This window comes from Squalius cephalus (genome assembly GCF_949319135.1).
Source record: "Squalius cephalus genome assembly, chromosome: 7".
Lineage (NCBI taxonomy): Eukaryota > Metazoa > Chordata > Actinopteri > Cypriniformes > Leuciscidae > Squalius > Squalius cephalus.
In genome coordinates this window covers 43,331,830-43,355,525 of record NC_137128.1, presented here as the reverse complement: position 1 = coordinate 43,355,525, position 23,696 = coordinate 43,331,830, and the positions used below count along the sequence as shown (strand labels likewise).

Genomic DNA, 23,696 nt, shown 5'->3' with positions numbered 1-23,696 from the left:
AAGTGACATAGCAACATGCTAAACATATTCAGAAAACCTTAGCAACCACCCAGAATGGCCTAGCAAGCACCTAGTAACACCCTAGCAACTGCACAACTGCCCTAGCAACCACCTCAAATACATTGCAATGCGCAAACAACAACTCAGAAAAACTTAGCAGCCCGCATATCAACGGTCTAGCATTTGCATAGCAATGCACTTACAAAAAAACATTTAAAACACCCTAGAAACCATAGCAACGCCTTGGCAACCACCTGGAATGGCCTAGCATCTGATTCCGATGCTTTCACGTCACTGGTTAGTGAAGCACTTCAGCTGGCCAGTGGTCTGTTTAGTGGATCAGAAATGCTTGCAGTTAATTTCCTCTGTTATCTAATATTCAATGTATTTCATGATATTTTATTCTAGGCTTATCTAGTTAAGGGTTTAAACCCCGTAGTGACCCTTTCACATTAATTGATTGAAGTATTTTATATAAAAAGACGGCACACTGTCGATGTTGCCTAGAAAACAAGGTAAAGCAAAGCCTTAAGAGCCCTTGAACTGATCAAGCCCACAGTCTGTGTAAGAAAGTGACAGTCCTGAGAAAAGCAAAGAGAGATTCCCAATCCGGACCCACATCCTCATTTTTTTTTTTTCTGTGTAAAAGGAAGTTTGTTTTTCTGCCGCCTGGTTTGCAGTGAATGTGGTTCCATGTGTGACCAGAAGGTGGCAGCTAGTGAGTGCGTGTGAAAAGTGAAGCCAAAGCATTTCTATCGCCCCCTGGTGGCTGGCTGCAGTAAAGCTCATAAACCCCGCCCTCTCCATGTAATCGAATAGGACGTGAGGCAAACAAAAATTTCCAATTACACTTTAAATACTTTTATTACAAAGATCATTTCGGTCATTTTAACTAGTTCTTATCACAGATGTATGTTCATGGGTTAATTTTCCCAATAAGTTTGGTTTTAGTTAGTTATTTGATGCTATAAAAACGGGGTGTAACGTCATGATTGACAGCTGTGCTTGAGATCGAGTGTGGGCGGGACCTTGATACTCCACTACTTCGCAGACTCGGGCTCTGAACGACGTCATTTTTTTGGCTTCATTTTTCTACAGTGGAAAGAAGCGGAGACTCGCTACAGTCTTTGTTTGTGAGGCTGTAATAGGATGTTCGGAATGGCATACTACCTTTACTGTGTCTGCAGCTGTGCTTCGCAACATCCAAGATAACCATAAAGCATTTAAATGGATGCATTATTATTGATATTGATCAAAAATACAGTAATAAAACACTCAATCCCCCCCCCCCCCCCCAGTAGTTGTTTTTAATTGAATGACGTGCAGTTCCTTAAATTTCTGAAATCACAAAATGAAAATGATCAATACTCCCAAGTTTCTGTTAATAAAAAAACAGCAGATTTGTCATAATTACAGCATAAATAGTTCAGCATGTGCCCTGCATAGTGTGCACGTTTTCTGTGTACTTTGAATACCCACTGCATTTGCCAAATTGTTCAGTGTACAACAAACCACACAGACCTTAAATATACCTGCGATTTGCAAAATAATCATTTTTATTTAAAATGGACGCTGAATTAGGTCTTCACACAGTGTATACTGCACAGTAAGTAGTATGCTAGTATTCCATGCTATTTTAAAGACACGTCGACCTAAGGTTGTACATATGCACTGGTGCATTGTGGGTATTTTCTAATTGTGTGTTCCTGGACATTTATTAGATTTTGTCCCATAATTCCTTTGTGTTTTTCAGTACACCAGTGCTGATGTATACTATGAAGCGTTCGCTATTGAGCCCTTGATTCTACTTTTTCTTCTTTTTTTTTTTCTCTAAATTAAGTTTTCTGATTTTTATCCTTTCCGTTTGATCTCAAAAAACTGCTGGCCAATTTATGTACATGTATAAATATATCAATATACATATAATTTTGTACACATTTTTGTATGTATAAAGCTACATTTATGGTGTATGTGTCCCTGAGGACATTTAGCGCAGGTCTGAGATATACAGAAGTCTATAATCATTTAATAGTCAAGTCAAACGATTACGCTTTTGATTTGTTTAGATGCACGTAACGCTGGCTGCTGGTCTTATAGTTGCTAAACGTTCTGCCTTGGTCTCAGTCTCATGAACATCTGCTGAAAGAGACTAGTTTGTGACTTAAACCGGTATGTAAGACCATCCCTGAAGCCCCGCCTCTCTCCAGACATAAGCCCCTCCCTCTTCGGACATAAGCCCCTCCCTCTTCTGACAGTACTCATCAAATATTTGCCACATTTTGGAGCTTTGTAGTAGTTTTTTAAAATGTGTGTGTGTGTGCGTGTTGTATATGACATGATGTACTTGATGGAAATGTATTTTGTTTGTGTTGATAATCTGCTATTATAACTTCATTTAAAGACAATTGGAAGAAAAGAAAAAAAGGTTAAAACATTTACTATTCATGTATGAGAGATTGAGCAGTAAGGAAGTATTTATGGTGCCTTACAAATAAAAGATTCATTGGACCTTTATTTGTGCTTCTGTTTGTTTCATTTTGTTAATGTTTTTAAAAAAAAAAATCATTCCGCTAGCTCACAAATTATATATATATATTTTTTAAAAATTATATTTTTATCCAGCACGAATGCATTAAATTGGTCAGTAAAGGCATTAATGTTACAAACAATTTCTGTTTCAAATAAATGCTGTTTCTATTCATAAAATAATCCTTAAATGCAACATGGTTTCCACAAAAATATGAAGCAGCTGAACGGTTTTCTACATTGATTATAATAATAATAATAAATGTAGATATAAAGATATAAGGATCATGTGACTCTAAAGACTGGAGTAATGATGCTGGAAATTCAGCTATCACAGGAATAAATTACATTATAGAATATATTTATTCAGAAAACCGTTGTTTTAAATTGTAATAATATTTCACAATATTTCTGTTTTCATCATATTTTTTGATTAAATAAATGCAGTTTTGGTGAGCAGAAGAGACTTCTCAAAAACATTTAAATATGTTAATAACCCCAAATCTTTAACTGCAGTGTACTTACATTTTCTTTGAAACTTTAACTTCTAGAAGCTATTTAAAGGTTAATATTGCTTATTTTAGTATGCTCATAACAGTTCGTCCAGGGCCAGAACTGTCCGTTCATAAAGTCCTTGAACGCTCTTGGTCACTGTATATGCTTTCTCTGTACGGAAAAGAGTTGTGGGAGAACGCCATGGAAGGAAGACAGTCCATCAGGAACGACATGAGGGTGAGTAAATAACGGCAGTGAGTGGAAATGATCCTCACAGTGTCAGTTTCTCTCGTGTACAGCAGGTGCTGCTGTTGCTTTACAGTAATGCAGGCTTTTCACCCTGTGCTGATATTGCAGAAATATGAAGTTGAGTATCAACATCAAGATTATTAAAGTGCGTATTTGTTTACAGTCTAAATTGCTTATGAAGCAGAAACCGTTCGTGTTTGTGTATGTTATGATGAGCGTCTGTGTCCAGAATTGAGCTGAAATTACAGTCATTTTCATCAGGAGCAACGAGACACACAACATTAACCAGCACGCTTCATCAGTTCTGTCTGTCAGCGATTATATCACTCATTACACCACATCACATTCATATCTTACTATCTTTGTGCACCTAAAAAAAAAAATATATATATATATATATATATATATATATACTAGGGCTGTCAATCGATTAAATTTTTTAATCGCGATTAATCGCATATTGTCATGAGTTAACTCGCGATTAATCGCATTTAATCGCACATTTTTTTATTTGTTCTAAATGTACCTTAAATTAATACTTTTCAAGTTTGTAATACTCTAATCAACGTGGGCATGGATACATATAGATGCTTTATGCAAATGTAGCCTATGTTTATTATTGAAAACATAGTCAATATAGAGCATAAAGACAAGACATGTTTCAAAGGTCATAGATGTTTTTCAAAGAACTCGTTCATGTCTATTAGACACGTAGAAAGAACAAAAAAAATGCCAGGTTACCATTACTTCTCTTTCTTTGCACTGAGCAATTTACTAACACAAACATGTTTAGATTTTTGCATGACAGGGCAGCTCTTCTGAAAATGCTAAATGTACATTTGTTATTTATTAGCCTATTACATAGTTTGTCTCTCTCTGTGCCAATTTTGATGAAGCTAAATTCTCAATAAAACTGTTTTCATTGGTATATTTTACTGTTTCTGTTGTCAAACAACGGAATGAATTTGAAATGGTGACTGAAACGCGACCCAATAAACATAACCAGCTCTCCCTTCCAAAATGTTAAGTTAATCTGCACAAAAATTCTGATAATCGAGCCGTCGTCTGGTGAAATCAAATTCACATAAGATAAAGACTATATCTGTGCTCTGATTTCGGCTATACTTGTAAAATTAGAGAAGCAACATAATATCTGTGCTTAACTGAATAAAGCGCTGCTCCTCCGCGCGAGACGCAGAGAGAGAGAGAGAGAGAGAGAGAGAGAGAGAGAGAGAGAGAGAGAGAGAGAGAGAGAGAGAGAGAGAGAGAGAGAGAGAGAGAGAGAGAGAGAGAGAGAGAGAGAGAGAGAGAGAGAGAGAGACGAGAGAGATAGAGAGAGAGAGAGAGAGAGAGAGAGAGAGAGAGAGAGAGAGAGAGAGAGAGAGAGAGAGAGAGAGAGAGAGAGAGAGAGAGAGAGAGAGAGAGAGAGAGAGAGAGAGAGAAGAGAGAGAGAGATGAGAGCGAGAAGAGAGAGAGAGAGAGAGAGAGCGAGAGGTGCGCGCACGTGCTGGAAGAGCAGCCTACCGGCGATTCTCAGAAACTAAATAAGGTTTAGTTTTTTACTCAGAAACTAAACTAAATAAGCGTTCTAAATAACGCTTTGTTGAAGGGAAAAAATCGCTAAAGGGGTCTGCAATGTCTCTAAGTTGGCAACACTGTATCTCCATTTCTCCAACTGGGGTTGGGCCACGGGTCAAACAGAAAAATATGCGCTGCGTTAATCGCGCGTTAAAAAAATTAGTGCCGTTAATATGATTTTGCGTTAACGCGTTATTAACGCGCTAACTTTGACAGCCCTAATATATACACACACACACATTTTAGCTTGTTATCTGATTTGGTTTCCTTGTGACTTCAGATGGGTGTTTTTTTCTTAAACAATTTAGCTCTAAATAGGTTTTTTTTTTTTTCTTCCACTGAAATTGTGCTTGGATGTCTAGTGTTCTGAGCTGTTATTTTTATATTTGGGTTTTTATTATAATTGAGGTCGGTATTATAATTTTATTCATATTTTGAATTTGTCTTTATTTTGAATTTGTTTAAAATGTTTAGTAATGTTGTTGCCATTTTATGTTTGTTTTTTTTAAATGTCTATATAGACTTAAATTTGTTTTAGTTGTTTTAGTACAATAAGTATTTATTTTTCATTTTAATTTGTTACATTTGTAGTGATTTTGTTGTGCGTTTTTGCCATTTTGTTTTTTAAATGTAGACTATAGACTTAATTTTGTTTCAGTTTTAGTTATTTTAGTACATCAAGTAAATTATTTTTTATATTTATATTTTTGATTTTAATTTTTAGTAATTTTGTTGGCTGTTATGTTATTATATAGTCTTTTTTTTTCTTTTTTTTCTTTTTTTTTTTTTGGTCTATACCGACTTATAAACATTTTGTTTCAGTTTTAATTATTGTAGTTAGTACTGTCGGCTACATCAAGCTTCCAAATAAAAATGAGAAATGTGGCCTTGGCAACTGGCTTTATTATATTTAATGGCCAGCATATTATAGTCCCTGCAGAGAGACTGGGCTGCGAACCCTCTCCTATACCAGCTCTTGTCCTCCTCGATACGGGAAATGTAAGCTGGAAGAGGATAATCTGCTTGAAGGATTCTGGGATCAGCACCACATCTGGCCTTAGCAATGTTAACAGTGTTCTTCTCCAGGTCGAGTCTCAGCTCCCAGTGCTGTGCTGTTGTTATCAGCTGGTCCTAACTGGTGATACCTTCTCCCCAGCCCTGATAAAAGTGACGGTCTTCTTCTTAATAACTTTTTTACAACAAAAATGAACCACTGAACATACTTAAGATGGATGTCACTGTAGTTCCTATAGTTTAGACCCGACTCAAATAGGAGCTAAAATCGTTCCTGCGGTGCGAACACGCCAAAATATTCCGCCAATAGTTCTATAGGATCTATGAAAAGGTTCCTCCGGCGCGAAAGCCCCTATAGTGTCGGCCCAGATCCGGCCCACATCCGGTACATGTGGATTCCACTCGTGCCAGATGTGGGCCGGATCTGGGCCGACACTTACGTTTCTGTCTGGGATGTTGCCAAGTGTAAAGCAGGATTTGTTGGTGACCTTTCCTTTCTTCGACACCAGGGATCTGGATTTTGCCGGTTTGAGGTCATCAGCTCTTCAAGGTCCTTCGGGATGATGCTGTCACTGCTGGGTCATCCAGTCAAGCCCTAAGCGCTGGCTGCCGGACTTTGAGACTCTACACTTTTTTTTTTCTTTTTTTACTAATAAAATGACTCAAATTAACACGAAAACTAAAAATATAAGCTAATTTAAAATATTAATAAAATTAAAATAACTGCATGGGGAAGTATTAAAGCCCAGTGTGATTGATATGATGTGTGTAGATCTATACAACTGGTTATAATAATCATAATAATAATAGTTTTATATTTGCCTTTAGGTGCAGTGTAGTGTTCTGAGTTCATGCACTGGGTTGTTTTAACCCATGTTTGGGTCAAATATGGACGAACCCAACATGGTTTAAATATTTTAATGAATCCTTTTCGGTTGGGTTTGACCCAAACATGGGTTGAAACATCCCAGCATTTCTGAGGTCTGCAGAATGAAGGTAATCTTCCTCTCGTTCAGTGCAGAATGTGTGCGCTTCTGTCTCTCTGTTCATTTCCTCTGGTTGATGGAGATGTGGCCTGTGGCAGAGCGCTCTGACATGATATTTCATTAAACTCTGTCAGGCGGTGTGTGTGTGTGTGTGTGTGTGTGTGTGCCCTGTCACTGTCTCTCACTTCTCATTCCTCGGCCTGTCGCCACCCTCCTATCCCTCTTTCATTTCTGCCACACTGCATCACTCATCCTCCTCCTCCTCTTCCTCCTCCTCTTCCTCCTCCTCTTCCTCCTCCTCCTCTTCCTCTTTAGGTCTGTGGGCTCCTCTTCCTTTCTTCCACCTTTCATCTTTTCCCTTCCGTCTTTATCATGATGGAGATACAGGGTTAGTATGTGGTTTTGTTTACACTGTCTCCACGGAAAATGTCACTTCCTGCACGATGATGTAATGATCTGGCTTTTAGTTTAAAACATAAAATTAATAACAACAACTGAACATGATAGGCCTAATGAGGACAAAATAATTAAAACAATATTCCCAAGAAAATATTTTGTAATTGACAGTCTTTCATTGTAACATGCACTCAAAATATTAATTTTTTTAAAAGGAAAATACTCATTCTAATTTAAAATGAATATATGTTTTATTGTATTGTAATGATGTTAATTAATTTTAATTGTTTGGCTTTAAAGTGTGTTGTGATAAAAGAAAACGAATTATGATTTGCATAATTAAATCTGTGAGTTTAATATTTTATCCCATATATTAATATATGTATGATGGGTAATTTATAATGGACAGCCTATATGATATGGCCATGACATTTTTTTTTTTTTTTTTACAGTCTATGGATATGGCATACGTCATAATGAGTTTGGTCAGTTCATGTCATCACTTCCGTTTTTCATTTCTAAATATTATGTGCATGTGTCGGTTTGCGCATAATACCTCTTTTGTACAGATTGTCAGTGGGGATCATTGTCTCATAATCTCATAAATATTCACATTATGTCAACTCGCCTCTTTCACGCTGATTGGCTTTCCGTCTTCATTATGCGGCGATTGAGAACATAAATGACTTCATTACCCACAATGCAACACTCGCGCCGGCGCTGGAGTCCTGCTTCACGATTGGTTTAGATCAAAGTGTATGTCATGACACAACGTGGGCATTTGGGTCACTTATTGGCCTTGACTTTAATCTTGTTAGCCAATCAGGGTCCAGTCTTGAAAAGAGACGTTAAGGCTGCAATGTTTGTACATTATGTTCTGTGTTATGATAATAGCGGCTTGCGGCTTTGTTCTCTTTCAAATAGTATTTCATTTTAAACAGATGAGTTTATAATAGTATAATATATGTCAATGGAATTTGGTTTCAACTGTCTTCTCACTTGCGATTGTTGCATGTCTATCCTATTTATGTAATCTTCATAAACAAATGTAAGCGGTCGACCTTAAAGGCAGCTTTTGCTCTCCGCACTTAAAGTCAATATCTCACAGGCTGCACCGCTGAGAAGAGCTGCTGTGCGTTTTCTTTTCTCTTCTGATCTTTCACCCCTTTCTCTCTCCGACTCAGTCTCTCATATATTTATTTTAGATTTTCAGAAATCCAATACACCCCTCGCTGACTGCAGTTTGGCTCGTTGACAGCCGATTCGCGAACGAATCGTTCTTTTGAACCGGTTCTTTTTAGTGATTCGGTCGAGCCGATTCGCAGAACTTTCGAAAATTGACTAACCTCAACAGAATTTCACCATGCAAACCACTTTACCAAAAAAAAAAAAAAAACGTATTAAATCTTCGAAAAATTGACATTACAAACAAAATGTGATTACATTTGCGTGTAAAACGGGGACTGTGGTAACATTATTTAAACAATAATTCATTTCGGTTAATTTATTTCTATGAGGACAATAGTGACACATACCTCCAAACCCCGTAGTAAAATAAGCATAGTATTTTGGCGGAAACCGTGATTACTATTGTACATGTTAAGGAGACTCAAATGAATCAGTGAATCGTTCAAACGAACCGATTCGCTTAGATTATTCAGACCGCGTGTGCGCGCAGGTCAGCGCTGTTTATGTTCCTCTGATCTCCGACGCGCGCTCTGCGTGCACGCGCCCCGCACAGGATGATCTTGTTACATTGTAGCGCGCCGTAACTGTGCGTCATAAAGAGGAAGAGCGTTCGATCCAGGCGAATAGAACGTTTTTAAACTTTTCATCGGATACCTCGAAATTCTAAGGTTACTCGAGAACGCTTGGAGCGCGGGGAGCGGAGGAGAGATCCGGGTTTACGCAGCGTGAGCGCACGGGGGGGGTGGGGGTTCGGTGTCGGACGGTGATTCCGGATTCGATCCTGACCATCGAGATCCCCGTGGATGACCTCCAGAACAGATGTATCCGCACGGAAGACCCCAGGTACCGCAGCCTAATGAACTCCTTTACAGATCGTTTCTAGCGGATCGTTGAGGGCCCGTTTTAACGTGCATTATGTTTAGTGTTAGGGTCAGGGTAAAGGTCACGATGAAGAGTTAATTACAGCGTTATGGGTTCAGTTGATGCACGGGCTGCGAAAATAGCCATTACAGTCACAGAGCCTAGAAATGAGCCTATTATTAAATATAGCCTACTTTTAGATTGTAGAGTTTTGTTTTACTTTTGATATTTGTAATGGTTTTTTTATGAATAAGTATTGATATTTTGTATCACACACATATATGTATTTTTACTGTACTATTATTGTTTGTTTTTATGAAACTCTACATTAATCTACTTTCAAGAAACCTTAAGACTAGAGGAACCAAAACTCAGTTGGGGAAGCCCTCCACCTCAAGCTGACACACATTTAAACACAATTATATAAAGTTCACATGCACAAATGTTCATTTGAGCCATATTCTTGTCTACAGTATTGCCTATTCAGCAGTCATGGCAATAAAACTCTTTGAATTGAGAGAGAGAGATGGGCAGATGTTCATGTGCAGAAGAAGAGAAATGATTCAAGGCAGAAATGCTGCAGAATGACATTCATGAACGGAGAGATTTGTGAGTTTGCTGTGTGTGGAGGAGGGATGGACAGATGGATGGACGGACGGGTGAATGAATGGTTTGTTCGAGTTATTGCTGCATGTTGCTACATATGGATCCAGGCCACCCCACTCTCTGCTGCAAATGTCATGTTCCATCATCATCACTGGGCAACACGATACCACACACACACACACACACACACTGAGCTGCACTTCAAAGCTACCTTTGCTATGATGGCATGTTATTACAGGCCCATGGAGACCCAGTTTCTGTGGTAGCTCGCATTAGCTTTTAAAGTGAGGAGTTTCAGTGTGCATAATGAATGACCTTTAGAGAGTGTGCAAATGTGGTTAGGTTTGTTAGCGTGTGCTGTTTATATCCGTGTGTTTAGCGGACAGTATGTGGTGATATATTATGACTGTGTGTGCTGTTGCTACAGCGGATGCCTGCTGGGCCGCTGATGATCTGTCTGCTCTCGAAACCCTGTCGGATCTTGATACAGGACGCTCATGACTGCTTTACACCTGGGTTTAACATCTGGCTCACATCCACCGTTATCTTAGTATCATTAAGATACTATTATTATAGTTTTTATAAATATATGGAATTGATCTGATCTGATCACAAGTGGACAGCTGAGAATTGTTTCCAATTTTTTGTTCCAAATTTTTACACTTGTTTTAAGCACAACAGATGATTGACAGTTGAATATGCAGGCCTTTGCTGTTGGTAGTTAGTTACTCTGTTTAAAGGTAGGGTAGGCAATTTCAGAGAGGCGAGCTAGCTTTGAAAGCATGAGATCCCACCCTCCCTTTAGAGCGTGCCTTTTTGGCACCCTAGGCAAGATTTTTGTTGAACTATGCTGGACGGAGTAAAGTTCATAAATGATCGTTCTTTCCCATAAGATTTTGTAAAACTATGTTGGGTAGACCTCTGTCCCACTAGGGGGGTTCGGGGGCATGCTCCCCCGCAAGATTTTTTTTTTTACATTTTAAGGTTAAATGCATCAATCTGGTGCACTTTGAGAGCTCAAAATTAAGAGCTTCAACTGGCTTCAACCCATGAACTGTGCACATAGAACAAAGAAAAAGCATTGACTTGTACCTGGACATTAAAGAGGGCTCAAACATATTTTTAGTTATAGAGTCTCAAGTCTACATTACATTATCACTGGTGTTTATGATTTATATAAGTATTCCTATGATGCACAATCCATACAGCCTATAAATGTACTGTATAAATTAAAATAAAAAAATAAATTAAAATATTTCAAAAGGATATTTTATTATAGTATAGGAAAATTACAATACTTTTGTCCTAATTTCTTCACTTGCAAGAAATAAACCCTTGAGCTTTTATTTTGGAGAAAACACCAGATCACCATGCTGATCGCGTGAGCAAAGTGCGCACTTCTCTTTAAATCACGCAGCACAAACAGAATGCCTATAGGATACTTAATTAAAGTCTTGTGCTGTTTTATAAAGGCACAAAGCCATATCACGGTTTCGATTTTAGTTCGTTGGCAAAATATAACGCTAGAGACCTTTATGCTAGGCTATAAATTGTACATCTCATGTCCTGGGAAAAGGGAAAATCGGCTAAAGGCGGATTCGAACTCGGGTCGAACCGAACGCGTCAAAAGCTACTTTCAAGCACCTCACGCCCAGATGCCACTGTAGATATTTAGTGGTGGGCGTCTTTTTGCCAAAAAGACAGGCACTTAGTGCAAATAATAATACAATATAATTAATAATAATAATACAATATAAAAAAAAAATCTCTTGATGGGGTGGGGGCTCTCACTGGCGCCCCCCAGCTGTTTGCGTCCTAGGCGACCGCCTAGTTTGCCTATGCCTAGAAACGGCCCTGCACACAGCAGAGTGAAGAAAAGAGTCACGAGAAACTACCTTGTGTCTCAAAGCATAAACAACATAACATAAACAACTTAAAGAGCGCTGACCTGTACCACCTGACTGCTGCAGATTCATTTCAGCGTTGATGGTGTTGCCAATGAAACGCATAAAGATTGAGTCACGAAACGCTCTGAGTATAACGTCACGGGTTTCCATCTCTTGCAAATGACAGTAGTTATGGCGTGAACCAGGGGCGGATCTAAGGTCAGTGGATATTCGGGGCTTTAGCCCAAAATAAAATTGGGTATTTGTATTTAAAGGAATTAATTATAAAAGCGATTTAAGGGAATAAAGAAAAAGAAAGGGTTATTGTATTAGTGAAATAATTGTAACTATTTGCAAATAATATTTTATTTTTAAATATGCATTCATTCTCTCTAAATTAATCAAGGAAATTATATCATATTTTAAATTCAAAAAGGCAAAATTTAATAAATAAATAAAACAAGTTGAGTAATTTGCGTCACCGGATACTGTCGGTAGTTGAACATTTCTATTGTAAAACAGTCAAATATTAAATGTTTATCTACTTACATTTTACCAGGCATTCCTTCATTTCTTTAATCATTTTCACATTGATGAGCTAGACCGCTGAACTTTTAGAGCGGTGCGTAATGAAGTGCATCAAAGCAGCATCAAGAATATCAAATACATTGCAGTGAATCTCTTATTTGCATCTTAAGTTTATTGCCAATAATAATGACAGGTTTTCAAAAGTGTAGAACTCGGTGAGCTCGCGCAAAACACATCTTCAGCACAGCGACTCATTTAAATGCCTCTGATTGGCCGATGCGTTCAAAAGACATGTCTGTGATTGGCTACAATGCTCAACGCTGCAAACGCACGTCGTAAGTTTAATGCAAAGGGGAAAATATAAATAAAACTATAATATGCACTTTTCATGATTAGGTAATCGTGGCATCTGTAATCTTATTCACATTTGTTTTTCTGATTAATTGTTTTGCTCTATGGTAACAAAATATTCGGGGCTTTACTAAAATCATTCGGGGCTTAAGCCCCCTTAGCCCAGCCCTAGCGCCGCCCCTGGCGTGAACGCAGCATAAGCTGGTTGTTTTGGTTCAGGAGGAACTGTAAAAGGTCCTGCTGTTTGTTTGTGGCTCTCTGTGACTGGCGTCTGTCTAACTCTGAGCATGAAACGCGCTGTGATGTTTGCGTGAGGTATGGAAATGCATATGTTGACAGGTAGGAAGAACATCGTATCATTGCATTCGAACCGAATTCAATGATTGGACGAACATTTTACGGTCCTGCTTCTTCCACACGCGAGATATATACATATATAAATACATTTAGATCACTGAACTTAGTGATTTACTTTACTTTATACTTTATTAGTCCCATCGCTGGGAAATTTGTCTTGGACAACGTGCAAAGTCCGTACATACAAAACAACATACATTAAAAGCAAATAGAAATAAGTGAAATTAAATACAAAAAAACACAATGGCAGTCAATACATACAATACAACATACATTAAAAACAAATAGAAAATAAGTGAAGTTAAATACATAGAAGACAATATTTTTTCTCTGTTTAACGATTTTATCTCTGTTTAAAACATTTTATCTCTGTTTAATGATTGCTACCAGGAGTCTGTCTCACAGTGGAAAAACTGCTCAGACTACAACTTATACAGTTACAATTATAAAAACAACATTTTAGTTTATTGAAAATACTTAGATATGCAAATATATTTATGTATAGGTGTATTTAAAGTGCGGGGAGACTGGATCACGCCATTCTCAATGTTTCTCGGGAAAGGACGGCACTGCTGAGCTCTTTTCTTTTGGTGGATCTCATATTTTATTATAATACATTTCTGGAAAATTAATGTGATTTTTAGAACCGTACTGTTGCACTCTGCTTAGATCATTTGTGATCGGATCGCTCTCGAGTGTGACGTTAATACCAGATGTAAGCGGCCTCAGACATTGAAGCAGTGCAGTGTGAACGTGTGTGAATGACAGATATGCGCGTGTAAATGTGTGCGAGGATGCCTGCATCTTTCACCATCTGTGCTGTATTTACTGTTTTTACGTTGATGGTGTTAATGATCGGATATGTCTTTAACACACTCTTCTAACACTGAACATATAAAACTGCACACACACCGGGTTTAACATCTCTCAAAGGCCTACCCTGTCAGTTTTACATGCACATTTAAACAATTAATTAGTGTTAACGATGATTACTAATTCTAATGATGACTAATTCATTGAATTAATGATAATTTACTTTTTACATTTATGCTTTTAGCAGATGCTTTTATCCAAAGCGGCTTACAAAAGAAGAACATTAGCAGACTGTAGAAAAATGGATATTTACAGATATTTTCTTAAAGGGGTCATCGGATGCAGAATTCACTTTTATATGGTGTTTGGATATAATTGTGTCTTTGCGGTGTGTGGACACACAACCACCATACAATGAGAAAAATACATTTTTTTTAATCCATAAAAAGCCTAAACACTCTTAATAATCAAGCCGTTTGGATTTTCTGATGCTCCGCCCACGATCGCTGACGAACTGTCTCGTATTAGCATATTTCCCGTATTAGCATATTTCCCGTATTAGCATATTTCGCCCTCAGCCATTTGTATACTGTCCGCCAAGGCATCACTTTACATGTCTTGTGTCGACGCCCCACGGAAGGGGGGGGGGGGGGGGGTTGCTGGGGGGGGGGAGCAGTTGCTCATTATCATTTAAAGAGACATGCACAGAAACGGGTTGCTGTGAACAGAGCTGTTTTTGAGGAGGTAAAAAGGGTTTTGTTTTACACAACCATTGAGGGATTTTAACTAAAGTATGTTACAAACTTTACATGAAGACCATAAAGAATCATACCAACTTGTGGAAAATGGACATCCGATGACCCCTTTAAGCCTAAAACACTTTGCAATGCATAATTCAAAATACGGGTAAAATACCTGTGAAAAATCAATACAGAAAATTCCTTTATATTAACACAGTACCTCAGACATTTCTAAGAGTTCAATTCCTCACAATCACATACCTGTACATGGTTGTCAAAAGTACTGGTACTTTGGTACCAAGTCGGTACTGAAATTTAAAGAAATTGATGATACCAGCATTTCTGCAGTCCAGGTAATACCAGGTGTATTTGGTACCCGCTGATTCTGTGAAGTCCGTCAAAGGTTTCTATTTACGTGTTTTTGAAGCGTTGATCATTGTAGCCAATCACAGAAGGATCTGTTGAACTCGTGAATGCAATGTCCAATCAGAGGTGTTTGAGTTTTGGTTCACAGTGCGCTTTAGAGTTCTGCAATCCTTTAATTTTTTACCAGCAAAGTGTAAAAACGATGTAAATAAGGCCCTGTTTGCACCTGGTATTAAGATGCATTTCAGTCGATCGGATCACAAGTGGACGACACTAAATACAGTTGTAAACGGGGTCTAAAATGTTTTAAGCTTGTCCACTTTCGACCACTTCCAGAGGTAGTTGAAGACACATTCGACCGGATTGCTTTCGTAGTGTAAACGCTCATGTGATTGAATGTGTTTGAACAGCTGCAAAAGACCGTCTACTGACCTAATGCGTAAACATTATGAGAAGAGCTCTAGCCAGACGGGATTTAAACTTTGTTCGGCTGGAGACCCAAGTTTAGTTTGGAGACAAAAAACGTATCAAGCACAATGTTCTCTTTCCATTCCTGATTTCTAACACACACTCACAGCGTTCGGCTGGTCTTGCGGCTGTCAGAGCAGAAACTAAAGCTGATGCTCTCCGTGTGTTTTTCTGTTGTCTCCTGGCACGTTCATATGTAATTTGCGTGAGCTTATTTTGTCCATAAGATCGAAAGATATGAAAAAACCCACACATTTACCCGTCCATAGACCCTCCCCTCGAAGAATTCAGGACAGAAGTGGTTGAAAGTGGACAAAAGAGACGGATTAAAACACCAGGTCTAAACGGCAATGTCTCCCTCGTCTACTTGTGATCCGATCGACTGAAACGCATCTTAACACCAGCTGTAAACAGGCCTAAGAGATTCATTGTGAAGTGTAGACAGCTTTGTTTATTATAGATGGAGTTTTCGCATGAGTGTAGATCTCAGTGTGTGAGTTGCTAACAACACTAATATCATATTTCCATATTTACTGAGGAAATCCCACAAATAGAGATCATTCGAGACATCATTGACCTACAATACATTTTTCACTATTGAGATGTCAAATATCAGAGAGAGGAACTGTGTTTTTGCGTTCAGTCTGCGCTATTATTTGTATGTTTGTGTGAATTCAGTGTCAGACATATGGATTTGGCCATTTAGGACACACCTAACAGTTTTGCTCTCGGTCTCGCACATCAACACTGTTTTCAAGAATTGTCTCAACTTAAAAAGTTAAACTTTGAACTCATTCTGTGCCGTCTGCTCTCTGTAAATGTGTTTAAGTGAAACATGTTGCATGTAGCGGCACTGACTGCAGAACATGCATAAATGCGCTGTACATTTATAATATATATATATATATATATATTTATAATGCTTCAAGCTTGAATCTCACAAATGATAAGAAAATTCCTGATGTATTGCATAAATGTGCATTAATTCTGCCTTACTTTTTATTGCTATTTTTTTTGATAATTAATGGCACCAAATTAGGATGTAAAATGAACATCCCTAATAAAGTCAGCGGCTGCATGCGTGTGTGTGTGTGTGTGTGTTGGTGTCAGTTCTCATCAGAGCAGTATTGTGTATCGAGGCTTTAACAAGCCGCTCATCAGAGCTGATGTACAGTACGGATGCAGTCTTCTGGAATGAGACGATCGCTCCCAACAGATGTGCTTGTTTTTTCCCTCCCGAACTCTCCTGTTTTTGCAGTGATCGGCACAGGAAGCATGGATTGGGAACGCAGCAGGTTCATGTGTCGTTTGCACACACACGGCTGTTACTGCTCTTGTGTTTGTGCCACATGTGCTGAATATTTCAGCAGCCTACGGTTATTCACGGCTCTGTGATTCCTCCCCCTCTCCGTGTCTATCTCTGGTCTGAAAGTGCCCTGCACAGTAAACAGTGTGAGATAGATGACTGCGTTCTTTCAGGGCTGGTGTGAGAGGAACAGTGTGTGTGACAATTCATGGCTCTGTCACGCTGTACTCGGCTCTCTGTACAACACCCTCTCTTGTTTCCTGAGCAAAGCCTCTGAGTCCTATTGATATATCTGCTCTTCACCATATCCCAGCATGCACTAATACTGTATATAGAAGTGCCTGCTAACAGACAAACAGTTATTTTAATGCAAAAGGTATAGTGCAAGATTACAGAATAATTTACTTCCATTATCTAACAAACTAAATTTTATTTTATTTTAGATTTTCTTTTTTTTTAGATTATTTAATTTAATTTAATTTAATTTTTTTAATTATTTTTTTTATTTTAGATAAAAAAAAAAAAAAATTATTATATAATTTTTTTTTTCATTTTTTTTTTTTAATGCTAAAAGCATAGTACAATTCCATACAGCACAATTTGTTGATGTTTGTCTAACAAACAAAATTCCATTGTATTTTTATTATTTTATTTTAATGCAAAAAGCAAAGTACAAAAACAATTCCATGCAGAATCATTTGTTGGCATTATCTAACAGATTTTATTTTTTTATTGTGAAAGGTATAGTGCTGTGCAACTCGATACATCATCATTTGTTTGCTGTCTTACAAACAAAATGTTATTATTTTATTTCGTTGTAGCTTCGAGCTTCATTTATTGGTGTGATCTAGCAAACAAGTTTGTATAGTTTGTAAGAAGTGCTGTTAGGTGACGGCCTGGCTTCTATCACGGGTCGTATCAAGGTCAATATTGAATATGTGCCTGCAGTCAGTCTCGTGTTTTTGATAAAGTTGACAAAATAAAGCGTTTATTGTCAGTGACAGGACAGTAAATTATCTCTTTACCCATGCAGTGAAGCCCCCTTTGTATGGTCAGAGAGTGTGTATCAGAGGATTTGATTGTGTATTACCACTTCCCCTAAAGGTATTTTTTAATGTTTAAGTTTATAATTTCACATGATTAATTCTGTCTGGGATGGATTCAGCCACAGGCTTTTCCCACAATCCTTTTCTTCTCGTTTTAAACTCTTAATGGCATCACCTGTATTCAGTACAGTATTAGAGTGCGGTATCAGAATGTAACTAAAGCATGATAAGCAATCCTGCAATGTTAGTTTAGATTAAGTGTGAGCGGTTGAACTTTATTGTCTGGGTCACAGCTCTGTGGTTGTGTTGTGTCAGTGCGTTCTTGATGGTTTAGTCATATGTAATGCATTACTATAATCAGATTAGGTTTTGTTAAGGGCCTGCTCTCTCTTCTTCCTGTTAATTGCATGTTCACATGTTCATTGCACCTTCTTTCTTTTGGTTAACACTAGAGATGCACAGATGTGTCACAGTGCCTATTTTTAATCAGTTTAAAACCATCGACTATAGCATGAAAAAGCCCAATAAAACAAACCGATGGTTTATAAAATAAGACGGGCACATTCACTCTGTGAAATGTATGTGTGACAATGTCATTTAATTGCTCATTTCCGGTTAAGGCCGTACTAACATAAAGGGACCACAGTATCTCTATGGATTTCTAGCCATGATTCAATGCTAATTTGCTAACAGATATGCGTTGGGCTTTTTAAAATATTTTTTTGGACATTTACCATAGTATGTCTTTATTGGTGAAAGTGAAAATACAAAAACTGAATTTAAAATCTTTAAAATTACTATTTATATGAATATGCTAATTAGCCCCGCCTCCACTTACTCCAGCTCACAGATCCACTCGGCCAACTTACTGAGGTAAACACTGCACAATGGTATCGCTCTTTACAGCGTTGGACACATAAGGGTAATTAATATGATTAACCTTAGGCTTGACTATGTTACAGCTAATAATGTGTTGCTAATTTTACATGAACCATGTTCCCCATGTTCCCGTTCGCCACCTCAGAGTCAGACAGCTGCCTTCTAACAATCAACAGAGCGTCAGTGGAGAAAGGCATATAGTTCATCATAACGTATACATCATACACCCACTATATTGCTAAATCTACCCGATTTTTTCATATCAACAGAAAAATATACCGGGATAACCTGGCATCTCTTGAGACTCCTTGCTAGTTTGCTGTTAATGATATGCTAAAGCCAACCGAGACATTGACGTGATTGGTTACAAGGTAGTTTGTGACGTCAGGAACACCAGCGATTTCAAAGTGTGTTTTTGAGACTGTCTTTGGTTCACTGCAGTTTTAAGGAGAAAATACTCAGCAATGGTGCTGACTAATGCATTTGCACATGGTTAGCCTTAAAGCACATTAAAAACACCACATATAAACAACATTAAAAACTTGATTTTCACCACAGGGGGACTTTAATAGTCTATGACATGATCATTATTGCAGTGATTATTATGCTTATAGCATATGTTTGGCAACAGTTCTTCTAACCCTAATTGATGGAGTGTGAAACCTTTAACAACTTTCATTGAAAGTGTTTGGGATGTGCTGGAGGAGACTAGAGTTGTCAAAAAGAACTGACTTCGGTACCAATTGTAATAAAATTGTGACGCTTTGAGCGGAATTGTAAACACCTCTGAGTGGCCATTGTGTTCACACGTTCATCGGATATGTCTGTGATTGGCTACAATGATCAACTCATGGGAACATTTGAGAGCACACGGAAGTGTTTGAAAGTGATTTAAAAACGGGAAAGCGTGTGAAAGCACAAGCCTTCCGCTGATAAACGCTCCTGTGTGTGTTTAAGCACTCGGTGAAGAGTGTCATTGATGTATATTTACAACACGTTTTTTAAAGGGTTGATCGTTGTAGCCAATCACAGACATATCCGATGAACACGTGTGAACACAGTGGCCAATCAGAGGTGTTTACGATTCTGCTCAACAGCGCTCAAAGAGTCACATTTTTAAAATTTCACTTCCGACTTGGTACCGAGGTCGGACAACTCTAGAGGAGACTTTACAGGGGTCTGGACTCTTGCATTGTCAATACAAGATCTTGATGGAAATATATGTTGTGATGTTATTTCCATCAAGAGGTGCATCAATATTTGGTCAAGATCTTGGATTGGCAATGCAAGAGTCCAGCACTCTGTAAAGTCTCCTCCAGCACATCCCAGAGACGTCACTGCATTTAAGCTCTGGACTCAGAGGATCATCAATTCATGTGTGTAAATGATTATTCATGATCCTCACAACCATTCTTTCACAGTTTGAGCCTGATGAATCTTCACATTATCATCCTGGAATATGGCCATGATGTGTCTTCCTACATTGGTGTTTAAGAAATGAAAAGCTATACACACTCCATCAGTTAGGGTTAGAAGAACTGTTGCCAAACAAATAACATGCTAGAAACATAATAATCACTGAAACAATGATCCAATCATTGACTCTTAAACATTTGCCAATTTAAATCCAAACAGTGACTTGTTATTTTGGCCAGGCAGTGTGTATGTACAGTAGTATCATGTATGGTAAATAAACAGAATTGAAAGTACAATTTGTCATCTATCCTGGTATTGTTCTCCTGAGATTGCCTAACATGATTAATCTATACAGACTAATTAGCAAAGGTAATCCCATTACGATGTAGAAATAGTAATTAATAGTCTGTTTTGGAGTGACGACCCTCACACTGCTCATGTGTTTCCAGGCTCAGCTGGTGTCAGGCCACGCCGGCATGAAATTCACAGTGCTGGAAACACTCGACCACATAAAAGAGGAGTTTCAGCTGTTCCAGGCCCAGTATCACAGGTACACAACACAGGATTCATCACAATATTCACACAAACTCTCCAAATGTGAGCCCAACTGAAGCCTGAAAACAAAGCAAAATCGTAAAGCTCCCCATGTTTACTTCATTTTCTATAATTGCATGTTCATTTTATTCAGTTATGTTGTGATCTACTTCCTCTCTGAACTGCAGTTGGGATCACCTGTGCAAAGCTAATGAGATTATCAAACTGTAATGCTCTAAAATCACTCCAGCGACTAGAGACGCCAGTATTAGCTGATACAGACTATTAGCCAGCCATCCAGTTAGCCTAATCCAGATAGTCTCATTAGGAGCAATTTCAAAAGCTACTAAAAGTCTTTCTTTAGAATAGTAAACATCAATGTACATTACAAAATGTGATCAGCTTTAAGAATAAAATATAAGTTTATTGTTGAAAAACACATATTTAATGTAGAGGTTATGTATTATGTTATGTAGATATTGTGGTGTCCTTCACTGACCAATGAGAGCTGTAGGAGGACGTGTCACATGACTTTGAACTCAGATGAACTGAGTCGTTTTCTGTCTTTCAGTCTAAAGCTGGAATGTGAGAAGTTGGCGAGTGAGAAAACAGAGATGCACAGACATTATATCATGGTAAGAGGGATTTCCAACAACATTACCCATAATTCCAAGATGTGATGAGCTAATATAGTGGTTGATTAAGTGGTTAGTTTATGCACAGAAAAGTTTGAATGTCCTTGTGAAATATTTAAGATTCTGCCAGATTTTCTTGCTTCACTGAAGCTCAAGATGCTCTTTGCAACATTTCATTGATAGCATAACAAGATGCTGATTATGGCAAGCCGTTTTAACTTTTATTAATTTCCAGGATACTAATTCTTGTTACTAATACTAATACTAATTCATTTTCACTAATTAAAATGCTAATTCTTGATATCAACAATTTAATTTCAACTAGTAAAAACTATAATTCTTGATATCTGTAATTGTATTTTCACTAGTGAAATGTCACCATAGGCTGCCATTCAAAATCCATTGTTGATATCAAGAATTGATTTCTTACTTGTAGGGGTGTGCCGGTTTCAGAATTGGTGGTGACGGTTATGAAGTGAGTCAAATGTGACGGTTCGGGGGGGGGGGGGGTGCCTGTCTTACCACAAAACTCATCATCCGCACCAACGTTTTTTGACCACATTTAAAAGCCGCACCCACCCGCCATCCGCTGATTGTTTTGCGATCTATGGACGATGCAATGCTCTGCTGATGCGAGCCGCAAGAAAGCCTTTGTCTGTTCTAGAAAGGATGCAGCAAAGATATTTAATGCTAATGTATGAGGCATAGGCCTACGCTGAGTTTCATTCATTTACGATGAGATGCGCTCTAGTTCAACTTCACAATGCAATGCAAGTGAACGCGGCGCATCGGAGCCTCAATGTCACGGTTATATTGTCTCCTATATTTGCTTTTTATTTATTAAATACATGCAATTGGTTGATGAAACATTTATTAAAATTAAGATACAATTTGTACAAAACGAAATTCGCTTGAAAGAAAGGCTTTCTACAAAGCAAAACTTAATGAAGTGGTAAAAATCATGTCTGACGATTTACAAAACAAAACTTCATTAAGTGGTAAAAACCATGTCTACCGATTGCAAATGTTCATTGCTAATGTTTATTATTGCAAATGTTTTTCATTTGTTTAATAAATCTCATAATGATGGCACATCACTATATCATAGCTTTTATTTCTATCTCAAATGATTGGCGGTCGCTTGGCAAAGAATCAAATACAGTTGGAAACGACGTAGACCATTAATAACACAGACTGTTAACAATTGTTTTTAATTAGTATTTAAACATTCTCTATGATAAAAAATGTTTGTAAAAAATATTTTAATAACACGGTTTTGGCGGTTATAGAGTTGTAATGACGGTGTTCAACTATAACCGTCGGTCTCACGGTTATATGCTAACCATCACACCCCTACTTACTTGTTGAAATTCCAGTGTCACATATCAGAAATTTAATTCTTACTAGTAAAAACCTTTATTTTTGATATCAAGAATTAAACTGTCACTAGTTGAAATGTCTATTCTTGATATCAACAATTCATATGCTGGAAATGAATAAAAGTTGAAACGGCTTGCCATATGCTGATAACATCATTTGTAAAAACAGTACAACATGGTGCTTTCAATGCCAAGGTCATGAGTTCAATTCTCAGGGAATATATAGATAAATGTATAAAGGCATCTGCCGAATGCATTGATAGTAATGATGCTCGACATCAATTAATACGGTCTTTAACTGGGAATATGGGTCATTTCTGGCCTCTGGGAACACATGTAGTGCATTTCTGTCATTTAGCTCGATGTGATTGTGATTTATGTCATGTAATTTAAATGTAATTGAGCTGGCTTTGCTTTCTTCCGCAGTATTATGAAATGTCTTACGGGCTGAACATTGAAATGCAGAAGCAGGTGAGTGACTGATGTGTCATTTACAGCCTGATTTCATTACAGATCCGCATGATCTCTGTGTAATGAGATTTACAGTACGAGGTGTCCTTGTGTGGGCGAGTGATGGGGTCTGGTCGGCACTAGATCTAACACTAATTGCAGGACCATCATCCTGAAACCACATGATCAAGGGCTTGGTAGAGATTGAACCGGGTTTTCTTTTTTGAAAGACGTCTCTTTTGCTCACCGAGGCTGCAATTATTTGATCATAAATACAGTAAAAACAGTAATATTGTGAAATATTATCACGATTTAAAATAGCGGTTTTTATATGTGAATATATGTTAAAATGTAATTTGTTCCTGTGATCAAAGCTGAATTTTTAGACATCTTCAGTGTCACATGATCCTTCAGAAATCACTCTAATATGATGATTTGCTGCTCAAGAAACATTTCTGATTATTATCAGTTGAAAACAGTTTTACTTCTTCATATTTTTGGTGGAAACCGTGATGTATTTTTTCAGGATTCTTTGATGAATAGAAAGTTCAACAGAACAGCATTTTAAATAGAATTTTTGTAACATTATAAATGCATTTACTGTCACTTTTGATTCATTTCTTTAAAATAAATATTCTGAACG

The 23,696-nt window shown here is 37.7% G+C and overlaps 1 protein-coding gene across 3 annotated transcripts in view; it reads left to right on the top strand.

The window, feature by feature from the left end:
• Positions 1-8,979: 8,979 nt before the first annotated feature.
• Positions 8,980-23,696, top strand: part of tle2c (TLE family member 2, transcriptional corepressor c) — a 28,455-nt gene continuing 13,738 nt past the window's right edge. For all 3 annotated transcript variants that reach the window (XM_079876846.1, XM_079876847.1, XM_079876845.1), the window contains exons 1-4: positions 8,980-9,275; positions 20,505-20,605; positions 21,161-21,224; positions 23,030-23,074. In XM_079876846.1, coding sequence (XP_079732972.1) covers positions 9,252-9,275; positions 20,505-20,605; positions 21,161-21,224; positions 23,030-23,074 — 234 coding nt within the window. In that variant the 5' untranslated portion in view covers positions 8,980-9,251. The remainder of the gene's footprint in view (positions 9,276-20,504; positions 20,606-21,160; positions 21,225-23,029; positions 23,075-23,696) is intronic.